Source organism: Phytophthora parasitica, assembly GCF_000247585.1.
Source record: "Phytophthora parasitica INRA-310 unplaced genomic scaffold supercont2.1, whole genome shotgun sequence".
In the NCBI taxonomy this organism is placed as follows: domain Eukaryota; phylum Oomycota; class Peronosporomycetes; order Peronosporales; family Peronosporaceae; genus Phytophthora; species Phytophthora nicotianae.
Genome location: NW_008634126.1, coordinates 3,238,101 through 3,249,579, shown reverse-complemented (window position 1 = coordinate 3,249,579; position 11,479 = coordinate 3,238,101). Strand labels below are relative to the sequence as shown.

General features: G+C 46.7%; 5 protein-coding genes across 5 annotated transcripts; 3 read left to right on the top strand and 2 right to left on the bottom strand.

Moving 5' to 3' along the window:
• Positions 1-532: 532 nt before the first annotated feature.
• On the top strand, positions 533-1,654 carry PPTG_00872 (hypothetical protein; the record flags this gene model as incomplete). Its single annotated transcript, XM_008892444.1, has 1 exon — positions 533-1,654. The coding sequence occupies one exon, from the start codon at positions 533-535 to the stop codon at positions 1,652-1,654; it is 1,122 nt and encodes a 373-aa protein (XP_008890692.1).
• A 2,079-nt stretch (positions 1,655-3,733) lies between these two features.
• Positions 3,734-4,241, top strand: PPTG_00871 (hypothetical protein; the record flags this gene model as incomplete). The annotated part of the gene is made up of 2 exons (XM_008892443.1): positions 3,734-4,075; positions 4,140-4,241. The coding sequence occupies 2 exons, from the start codon at positions 3,734-3,736 to the stop codon at positions 4,239-4,241; spliced, it is 444 nt and encodes a 147-aa protein (XP_008890691.1).
• A 15-nt stretch (positions 4,242-4,256) lies between these two features.
• PPTG_00870 (hypothetical protein) lies at positions 4,257-4,688 on the top strand (the record flags this gene model as incomplete). The annotated part of the gene is made up of 1 exon (XM_008892442.1): positions 4,257-4,688. One exon carries the CDS (start codon positions 4,257-4,259, stop codon positions 4,686-4,688), a length of 432 nt encoding a protein of 143 aa, XP_008890690.1.
• A 1-nt stretch (position 4,689) lies between these two features.
• PPTG_20803 (hypothetical protein) lies at positions 4,690-4,962 on the bottom strand (the record flags this gene model as incomplete). The annotated part of the gene is made up of 1 exon (XM_008893002.1): positions 4,690-4,962. One exon carries the CDS (start codon positions 4,960-4,962, stop codon positions 4,690-4,692), a length of 273 nt encoding a protein of 90 aa, XP_008891250.1.
• A 303-nt stretch (positions 4,963-5,265) lies between these two features.
• Positions 5,266-5,808, bottom strand: PPTG_20802 (hypothetical protein; the record flags this gene model as incomplete). The annotated part of the gene is made up of 1 exon (XM_008893001.1): positions 5,266-5,808. The coding sequence occupies one exon, from the start codon at positions 5,806-5,808 to the stop codon at positions 5,266-5,268; it is 543 nt and encodes a 180-aa protein (XP_008891249.1).
• Between the last annotated feature and the right edge of the window lie 5,671 nt (positions 5,809-11,479).

Genomic DNA, 11,479 nt, shown 5'->3' with positions numbered 1-11,479 from the left:
CTCGTTAATTACCAGTAGTTTGGTAGCGGTTTAGCGCAGGCTAGAACTGCTAGAACACAACATGACTGGCTATTATTCTGCCAATGATAGTCAAGTATTTTGAATTGCGATGTTTAGGGTACGCATGCAACGCATGCGTCCCTCTGACGCCTCGGTTGAGAACGGGCCTTAGTCATGCACGGCGAAGCAACACACGAAGCGATGTCTACGCAATTGCCAAGCAACAGAATGGGTCTGACCGAAGCGCATACTGTAACTCAGATCCGTCCAGGAGCGGTCTACACCGAGCGCGAATTTTTCAAGATTTTCCTTGGACACAATCAAGGATAAAGATTTTAAGTCACACCAAGCTGGGAAATCAAAATGAGCTGTGCTCACGTCTTCTATTATTAATAGTTAAGTATAGTAGTGCACCTGATGAAGCATGATTGGGGATTTGTCTCTTCCACGCTGGCTATGTCAGTCTGACGGCAGTATGAGGCCACCATTATCGAAGTGCTCACATTGGTCACAAGCCATACAGCCTCTTGAAATGCTGTCAGGTAATACTGACATACTGTCCGATGCTGCCTTCTTTGAGGAGGCAGCAGACTTCTTCGATAACTGCTTCCCACCCTCCAGTTCCCTGTTCAGCAGTATCGAAGAAAGCGAATCAAGTGCAGCCGCTGACATGCTAACGATTCTAGACCCCTGCGATGAAGTATCCAATAGTTCATCCCCCACAAATCCTCCACCTAGCAACACCACTGCCGACGAGCGCGATCTCGCCGTCATTGCGTTGAACATGCACCGTGAAAAAGAAAAACTTCGCCGACGGAAGCAACGCCAACGCATTAAAGATGAACTCGACAAACTGCGACGAGCGCATGGTGAATTGGACGATCAGCTGAAGATGCTGAAGCTTGCGAAAGAAGCGAAGCGTAATCCTAGTCAACACTGGTCGATTTGGAAAGAATTAGCCCTTGTGCAGCGAAAGGAACGACACAGATCAGAGACCGAGAAGAGAAGACTCACCACGACCGCAAAAACTCAAGAGATATACATTGACAATCTTCATGGACTGCTTCAATTACAGCAAAACAGTGCTACACTGGAGAGTGCCTGGACCTCTGTGATCAAAGACTCAACAGACCATCGACTCGAATCGGCCGATATATCTATGTTTGCATCGCTACTGCAAAAGATTGAGTCGTGCCGTGTCAAAATGGACGACATTCTGAATGGATGTGGTCTGTTGGTGATGCCTACGGGAGTCGAAAACTCAATGCATTGGTGTGATGAGAGTGGTGAATTGAAGTACCATCAGAATTTGCACAAGTTTACTCTTCCTTTCGATCTGGAGACAAGTCAATGGAGCTGTTGGGAACCTTTCAAGTACAGGCAGCGCCAGTGCGACCGCGAAGATTACGATGGAATTGAAGATTCTGAAAACACGGTAGCCCTGAAATTCCGTGTGATTCGAACGATGGCATCCGGCAGCACTGTTTCCGTCGTGCAGTGGCTTGTTGCTCGTCGGTTCATTGATCACAATCGAGTTTCGTATATTTGGAAAGCGTACACGGAAGGCGAAAGGGATTTTTCGTGGGATGCATTCGAACCAAACAGGATGGGGTTCTCTTCGGCCGCTGCCAGACGGGTCTGGAACGTTAGGTGACTTTTGTATTCGTCAATTCCCAGTCCTCTTCAATGCGTCCCCGCCGTCTGTCAACGAGTTCTATCACTTTCTCCAAGCCGTCCTCGATGAGGACCATTGACTGCAATTTACGACAGTCTCCCTGAACATTATATCGGGGTATAGATCCTGATCCTCCGCCAATCCAGCAAAAACATTGTTGGTGTCTGTGTCTGGCAATAACTATAAGGCAATAATAAATATTGCCTCAGGTTTATTATATTGCCAAAAATATTCGAATGTTTTACTCGAGAACATCGGACGTAGAAAAAAGTATTAATTAGCCAAGCCCTTCAGCCGCGTATACATTTATACTAGTAATATAATATATTATTAAGTTATCAATATAAACTCAAAATATATTATATGTTACGTTAGGACTTATAATAAATATGTTGTTCTTTTTGTGAGATTTAATATATGCAGTGAAGCAACCAGATTAGCAAGGATTTTGCTAAAAACAACACCATTCTAGGAAATCGGATCGCTTCTTAACTCTGAAATAAATTCCAGAGAATTTCGATATCTTCAAAAGATAAAACTTTGATCCGTGGCTTAAAAATAATTTTAAAACTTCAACAAAGTAAGAAGTAAGATTTTGTTCGATAAACAAAAGCCACACTAAATGATCTCGGAGCCCTCCTCCCAATTGTCGAATTTTCGAGTGACTAGCTCATAGCGTCAGAAGTATCTAATCAATTATAAAAAGTGAAGAAAATACACGTATTCACGTTTACTGCTCAAATGCCAGCCAACGCAACCTCCAGAACATTGCACACAGAGTCGTGATAATTTTATTTTTGCTTTGCTGCAAGTGAGAGGTCGGAAATAAATACTGACAATTCAAAAAATAATTTATTATGGCCGCACCCGAATTACTGTAGAAATATTGGCCGTTTGTGCAACTGGGTATGCAACCGTGTTTTGATTGGTTAATACTTAAGCTGGTGAAGTTGACAGTGTTGAAGTGTACTAAACGATAACTACACACGCAGTCTAGGATGTCCACTGTTCTTACGATCCGCACGGAGAGCTACCAAGATGCTTGGCACTGAGGGTTGCCTACCATAAACTGAATATACCTTGCCTTTCGCTGCATCGCTGGTAAAACCTGAGCGCACCAAGCTAGGGACTACATCCCAGAAACTTTTCGTCTAGAGAAAGCGAACTTGTTCGTACCACGCTCGATTGCCGTGACGTCTTTTGCTGCTTTCAGATCCCCGCACCCGATCTGGTATTCGTGCCAGAGCTCAAACAGATCCTTAGGTCGCTTTAAAAGTACAGCCGTAGATGCTTGGTGAGTCGACGGATTAGGTGGCGTTGCAGCAATATCCTGCGTAATAACGTTACGGCGGAACGCTGGCCGCATTGCAATTCGCTTAAGTATGGCCTGAATGTTCTGCAGCTCTCGTTGGCTCTCCCGCCGTAAACGCAGGACTTCGTTCAGCACTTCGGTAGTATGATGACGCCCAGCTCCAATCTGCGAGTGAAGTGCTGCAAACTCGCGGCGACTACCTTCACCGCCTAAAGCGCTACCGGGATACACGTTCTGTGAGGGGCTTGCAGCTAAATTATTAGCTTGGTCGGGATTTCCACAACTGTCAATTACAACGAGGTTCAGCTGGGATCCGTCGTTGTGGTGTTCGTTTCGTTTTGCAACCTCACTTGACGTTTATATAGTGAGATCTCTACTAAGTACGTTTGCAACCAAGACTTGATTTTTGTATTTGAAAGGGTTGCAAAGCCGACCAAAACCTGCCACCGTGTGTGCAACTCAAGTTGCAAACGCCACCCCTCCTTTTCGGCACTGTGTAAGGCATAATTGTGGTCGACACGCAGCATGCAGCCAATCAGGGACCGGGATTTTTTTTTAGAAATACAACCTTGGTTGCAAATGATTGATAATGTAAACGTATACAAATTAAACTAAATCTCTGTAAATTATGCTAGCTCAAATCGAAATTAACTGTGAGTCACAATCCCGGTCTTTAAAAATCGTAACGTTAGAGGCTGCTCGGGGAAATAATCACTGGTTTTCGCATAAAACCACCGCAAAAAGCGATGGCCCGGAGAGCTCTCAATCAAAATCAGTCATTTCCTCACATTGACTTTTGTTTTCTCTCCAGTCAAAGAGATGCCAGCGCCACTGCCATGGCGTCGCCACCAAGCACCCGAGCTACTCGTGGTCGAGGGCGGCCACGAAATCAAGACGTTGATTCGGTGGCTGCATCCTGGAATGACGAAGACGTGCGTGTGCTCTTCGAGCTCAGGTACAAGACGATGGCCGCGTGGTTTGAAGGAGCAAAGACCTCAAAGCAAGTCAACGAAGCCTGGTCGCTGGTAGCGATTCAGCTGTGTGTCAACAGGGTGAAGGTGTTCACGGCGACGCAGTGCCGAGCTAAGGTAAGCTAAGTGCGGCTAGATGTCATTGTTGTGTTTACTAACGTGTGCTCTTGCTCTTGTCTAGATGCGGACGCGCTGGACGGCGACTCGCCGACGTGCAATGGAGACTAGAAATCGACCTGCACCCCGCGCGCCCAAGCGCATGGACGTGATGACCGAGTACTAGGGCGACTTAGCTGGCATGGGAAACGTGTCTCTGCTCAGCACGGATGAGCCTGACACCACGGCTTCGCAGGGGCTGGCACAGGAGGATGATGGCTCTGGAAGCGCAGACGAGCAGCTCCTGCCGGCGCCGCTGAGCCCGGTGTCTTCTGATGCAGAGGCAGTTGAGGACAGCAGGCCGCTGGAAAGCGTAGAAGACGCTACCACACCGTCTGTCAAGAGAGCATTGTCCACGGCTCGCGCAGAGAACACGAAGCGAAGCAAAGCAAGCCAAGGAGAACATATTGAGCGAGAGCTAGTGGCCGTCAGTGATGGTTTGCGTGCCATCGGTGAGCGCATAACTTCCAGCACTACTGAGCAGAACAAGACAAACGAAATGTTGAACGCGATTCGTGAACAAACGAATTCTATTCAAGCACTGCTTCAATTCTTGAAAAACAAGGACAACTAGGCTAGAATAGATAACGAGCGATGTCGTCGCGCTTGTTAATGGCAATCTCTCTAATGACTGGTAAGACGCACACATTTTCATCTTCTCTGCACTCATCGGGTACTATAGGCACGTCGAAATCAATTTCGTCATCTCCCAAAGCAATCCAAATGTTGTGCAATGCTATAGAAGCAGCTATAATGTCGACAGCTCTACCCACATCGTCAACGTCAATGCACATCTTCAACACACGGAAGCGTTCCTTTGCCACCCCGAAAGCGCGCTCCACCACCATTCTAGTACTGGAATGAGCAAAATTAAATCTGCGTGTCTTGGTGTCTCGATAGGCACCATCATTTTTTTTTGTCTCGGGATACGGCCTCATAAGCCAAGGCCGAATTGCGTACCCTGCGTCCGCGATCATGTGTATACCCGGCGGAATTATTTTGTCCAGCGTCTTTCCGAGACGACTCGCATTCCAAATTTTTTGATCGGACCATGAGCCCGGGTGGGTATCAATGCTCATAAAGACACACCTGTGATCAACTACTGCTTGCATGTTGAGTGCAGAATAGAATTTCCTACAGTAGAATCCTTCTTAGTCAGCAGGCCTATTAATCACAAAGACAGAGCCGTCAACCGCACCGACGACGCCTGAAAACCCTCTCGTCGCGCGGAAACCACGCTCAACATCTTTCCACTGAGCTGCAGTGCGCGGGAGGTGTATGAAGGTCTTGCGCGCCTTCCGAATCTCCTTGCACAAAAGACCGATCACTTCACTTGCCCAAGAGGGTGATACGCCCAGCGCAAGCGCAGTACCTCTGTAGCCCGTTCCAGTTGCCAGAAAATGTAGCAGCATAGCGACCTTCTTCTCGAATCCGTGTAGTTTGTTGTATGCGTCGACAGTGTAACCTTGTAAAACGCCACGAAGAATGGAGCAGATGGCTCGAAATGACGCTTGGCTACAGCGAAGATGACGACGAAACCAAGCGTCATACTCGTCTTGAGCGAGCATCATGTCAAAGTCGATGTTGTGGAGCGTTAGAATGTTTTGCGGGGGTGCTCGTTGGGCCGTGGCAGCAGCTTGTGCAGCAGCAGCTGTGGCTGTAGATAGCGCGACCAGGAGCTCACGGTGCTCCATTGACGGGTTGGTGGTGGTGGGCCAGCCAAAATCGGTGGCCTTGACAACAAAACACCTTCTTCAGGGTGTTTTGTTGCAAATCGGTAAAGAATCGTGTCCGACCAATCCGATCAATCGATAGTTGAAAAGAAAGCCACTACAAAATAAAACCACTGTTCCCCGAACAGCCTCTTACCGTCCGTCCGTCCGCGCCACCTTGCTACAAAAAAATCATTGGTTAAAAATATATTTTGACATAAGTACGATGTCCGAATCTTTTGCATACGTCATTTCGGAAAGCGCGCGGACGGCGGGACGGCAAGCAGTTAGCGGCGGCGACAAGGACTGCGAGGCTTAATCATGTATGTGTTAATTAATATTATGTACTTTTAAACTATCTTTTCCTCGCCACCCCTCTAGCGCTTCGGAGCCTATTTGCGCCTTCTGCTGTGCTACAGACGTGGACCAACGCCTTTGAAAATCTAAGAACTATTGTCGGGATCATGTACAGAACCTTTCATGAGGCTGCACTGGCGGCTGGATATTTAGATAATGACCGTGAATAGGAAGAATGCCTGACTGAAGCGGCACATGACCGGATGCCTTACCAACTCCGTCAGCTTTTTGCAATTATTCTGGTGTACTCTCTACCGAATAGTCCTGTGGGGTTGTGGGAACGTTTTAAGCACGACCTAAGCGAAGATTTTCAAAGAAATCTTGGTGCCGACATGGATGACCAGCGCGTGGAGTACAGAACGCTCCAAAGCGTGGATAAGATCCTTCGCGCTAACGGGAAAACGTTAGCCACTTCCCCTGCTCGAGAACTACGAGCAAGATGCTGTGGATGGACATCTCGGAGGAGATTTGGTTTGTCAAGAACTCAACGCGTATCCATTGGAACAGTTGGAGAGTACAACTGCGGTTGTAGACAAGTTGAATGAAAACCAAAGGATGTTTTTGACCAAGTGATGGGCGCAGTACAGTCTCCCCAAGTCGGCCGGAAACTATTTTTTTATTGACGGACCAGACCGGTAAATCCTTCTTGCTCGAACAAATCCTTGCCAGGGTACGTCTGAATGGAAGGGTTGCTGTGACAGTTGCTTCCAGTGGAATTGCAGCAACATTGCTGACAGAGGGTCATACGGCACATTCTACATTTCGGATTCTACTGAAACTAGATGACCATTCGACGTGTAATATTCCGAAACAGAGCCACAAGCGGAATTGATACGCCTGGCCAGTTTGATTATTTGGGATGAGGCATCGATGATGCATCGAGCGTGTTTTGAAGCTGTTGATCGAACTTTTCCCGACATCACGAATAATGAAGTCGAGCCGTTTGGGGGGAAGGTTATGGTTTTGAGTGGTGACCATCGTCAAATCCTACCGGTCGTAAAGGATGCTACCAGAGCTGAAACGCTAAAGGTGTGTTTTAAAGCGTCTCCCTTATGTTAGCACCTACGCCAGGTGCGTTTGATAGAGAATATGCGTGTGAAAACGGCGCTTGATCCAGATGATGCTGCGGAGTTGGCCAAATTCTTGGAGTTCTTACTTCAACTTGGAGAGGGTCGCTACCCGGTGAATCGCGATATTGACGACAACGACATCTGTATCCCGCACAGCATGCGCGTTACTCCAGTCTCCGGTGTTTCCTCGACTTCAATTCAAGATTCCTCTGATGATGATTCAGAGTACGAATCCCCGAATTTCAATTTGCTTCCACCATTGGATCCTGAAGGTGAACGCTAATCGGACGAGCCTGAAGATGATCAGCGCGCTCGCAGTATCAACGCACCGATCGGGGCGATTTACCCCGGGGTGGGTGATGCTGACTTGCCAGATCAGTACTTTGTGGACCGTGCAAATTTGGCGCCAACCAATGCAAGCGTTCGTCGGATCAACGAAATGGTAGCTGAGCGATTGTCTGGAGAGACACGAGAATATCTCTCCAACGACAGCTTCGACGGTCCCGGAGATCAGAACCTATTCGAGACTGAGGTTTTGAACTCACTCAATTTCTCAGAAATGCTCCCTCACAAGATGGTTCTCAAAGTTGGCACTTCTATCATTATGATTCGAAATCTAAATAGCGACGAAGGTTTGTGCAACGGAACGCGTCTGCGAGTGGTATCTTTACGAGAGAAATGCATTGACGCGACTATAATGTCTGGCCCTCGACGTGGACAACGCGTGTTTATCCCTCGTATCGTATCGTGTTTCTGAGCGATGACGAGCATAAAGAATTTCCGTTTATCGTTCGACGCAAGCAATTCCCGGTAGTACCAGCGTTTACGATGACGATTAACAAGGCGCAAGGTCAGTCAATTCACCACGTAGGTATCTACCTGAAATCACCTGTGTTCGCACACGGACAGCTATACGTTGCCCTATCTCGAGTAAAATCCAGAAAGGCGATCAAGATAGCCATTGATCCGAGAGACTTTGTTGATGGCGCGGCGTACACCAAAAACATTGTGTACAGAGATATTTTCCTGTAGATAACTCTGTAATACACGGGGATTTAATAACAAATTATTCATTTTCTGCTAAATGTGATCTAACTGATGATTTTACCATTTTTTACCTAACTAATACTACGATTTAGCTTAGTCGTATTTTATAAGACCACGCGCCCGCGTAGCGGGAGCCACAAATGCTAGTTGAGCTTGCATAAGTTTACAGAGGATAATTAAATTTGTACACGTTTACTGCTATTTATTATAACATGTTTAAGTTTAAAACGAGCTGTGATAACATTGGTTGGGCTGTCGACTCAATGAGTATCAGACTATTCATAGTGTGGGTCCAGATCATAATTGTAATGCTTGCCATTTGGCAAAGATAAAACTTGTGCAACAGACGCCGAACCAGACCTATAGTAAGGAGAGTCGATCGGGACTTTCAATTCGAGCATACGCTGCAGCGGTGCCTAGCTGTGTGGTAGAAGCGGAAGTTGCACCTCACGCTACACAAGACTGTGAAATACAAAATGAAATCGAGGAGAGCGAGCGAGTAACGATACAGACTACTTTGACATCACAACCTATAAACACTCATAGGAAATGCGTTGGTTACCAGACAGAGTTTGTGAAATGGTGCTCCGCACGCAATTTCCGCGATCGTGACACAGTAACAGGAGGCAAACTCCATTTGTTTCTCTTTCTACCTAGGTAATTGGCAAAAAATCAAAGAAGAACAGCGAGAAAAGCTGGTGGTTCTACTATCTGTAGCTACGTCAACGCGCTTATTGACTTGTACAGTCGACAGGTCACTTTACGAACAAATTCCAATCCTCATCCTCGCACAACAGCAGTGGATCAGCTAATCAAAACGCACAAGCTCAAACAACCTAAACCAGAAAGAAAAATTGTCAGGACATTTAGGTATTGGCTCCTTACTAAATGGTTAGTCGTCTAACGAGCAATTTCAGCAGATCAGCGATACCTTTTTTTTTTACGCTTGACGTCTTACGGGGCCGTGCCTTTTGTCTCATTTTGGCCTGTTGCGAGGTGAGAATATATGCGAGTTGGAGTTTGCCGACATGTTTTCTCAACCGTTTGATAGAGACGGGTTTCAGCCTTGTACAGCCGCTAATTCAGCATGAAAATACAAACACTTATGGAAAGATGCAGCATGTGTGGTACATGCGCAACAAAACCGTGCACGTCTGCCCTATTAGAGCCGCCGCTCTTTATTTTGTTTAGCTGTTCCACCTTCCCCACGTTCAAGCGAGCAAACGACTCGTACGATATCAAGTTCTTACGCGATCAACATTGTACAAAATCAATCACGTATCCAGCACACAAGAACGGTTATGAAGCTGTGTTCAAGCGTCTCGGTCTATCTTTCAATTATAAAAACTCGTATAAACCGGCAGCAAGGCGTACGCCAACTGTAGAGTGGGGAAGTTGACATTTTTCAAACTCGTAGGCACGGAAAATGGGGAATGAATTCATGCGAAGGGGCAATCTATTCTGCACCTGTGGTTAGAGAAGCCATGCGCGCACTCTCTGGGCATCGTGTTCGTTCTCGCCTATATTATCTTGAACGTGCAACCATTGATCCGCCGCAAGAATTTCAGAGAGTCATCTTTCCGAGCACTGAGCATCGCCAAAACAAATTCCCGATGGCGTCTGGGAAAAGAACTTAGCAGCAAGTGGGTTCCTTGAATTGCTTCACTACCTCCGCATTGTGCTTCTTCAAGATTGCGCAGTATTGTTTGACATCCTTCCAGATTCTATACGTCAGCATGCACTCTTTGGTGACGCTTTCCAACATTTTCGTACGGAAGCATTGGCAGCATCAACAAGCGCTCAAAGCCCAGTTGAAATGAAACTTCAAGTTGCTATGCCATTACTGTCCGAACGGATTGCTGCTCAACATTCAGAAGTGATAAATTTTTTTTAGAATTTTGCCAAGCTGAAGTACTGAAGTTGGTGAAGGAAACCAATGAAAACATCATATCGTTCTTAAAAGGAGATATGGTTTTTCGATTACAGCCTACAGCGAGTACAGGCACAACAAGAGATGTCACTATGTCGGCAAATAATGAGGCACCATCGCCAATTAGAGCTACAAACGAAGTGCAATTAGAATCAGACAACAACAGTAACGCACTGTAGTATGGCCCGGGTAATTTGAAGCAACTTAAACACACGACAATGCGGGGCCAACCCACACGGAATGTTAGCCGAATGTATTGATGTAGTTTGCACTTCGTAAATCTAGAAGTGAGCGATACCATAGGTCTGGCGCTGACCAGCCCGTTCTCGCTCAGTCACTGCCAGCCACTCATTGCCAGAGCGACAGGCAGCACTGACTGTGGACATGCATGTATTCACTTCACATGAAAAAATGCACTTGACCATACAAGTTCCTCATACAGCGCATGAGGACACTGGCCGTCCAAATGACTGCAGAGTCCTCAGCTGTCTATCGTCAGACACTCCTTGGTTGTCACCCATTGCCTGCAGCGCTGCAGCTGACAACACATTCGGGTGACACGTCGAGCAGCTGAGGTGAAACCAAGCTGGAAATAGCAGCCAACACTACACGCACCCAATTACACGAAATTGCTACTGTCCGTGAGCTTGTGCCGAATGGTACGAAGGCCCATCAAACCAACCCTCCATTGAACAATTAGAAAAACAATATGGGAGAAATTGACGTCTATCTTCATAAGAAGCGAAGTTTTTCTCACGTTATCAAGTACGTACGCTCTTTGGTGACTCGAGGGCAATCTGTCGAGAGTGCGCTTGACAAAGCCGATGCTGAAAGAGGTAGAAAGAGTATTGATGCTTTCTCTAAGTACATCAGCAGTAAGAAAGCGTATTAAATACTACGGAAAATACACCCGCAACCTTATATATATGCTCATTGTAGCACTTACCGATAACTCGAATCTCCACAGCTGAAATCGCCAGTGACGAGTGCCCTTCCTGGTAACTTTAATATTCCTTCAGCTACGATCATTGAGGACATCAAAAACACGGTAGAGCGAGCAGGACCACCAACTACTCTCAACTAGTAGCTTCAATCCGGCGTGCTTCCCTAGAGATTTGCTGTAAGAATTTCAAGCCGACGGCAGCTATCGAAGTATCCGAGTGCCATAACCTTGACAACACTTTACTTGCTCCTTTGGACGTGAATACGATCTATATCGGGGTCTGATTGGCCCGCTGCCCTTAATTGG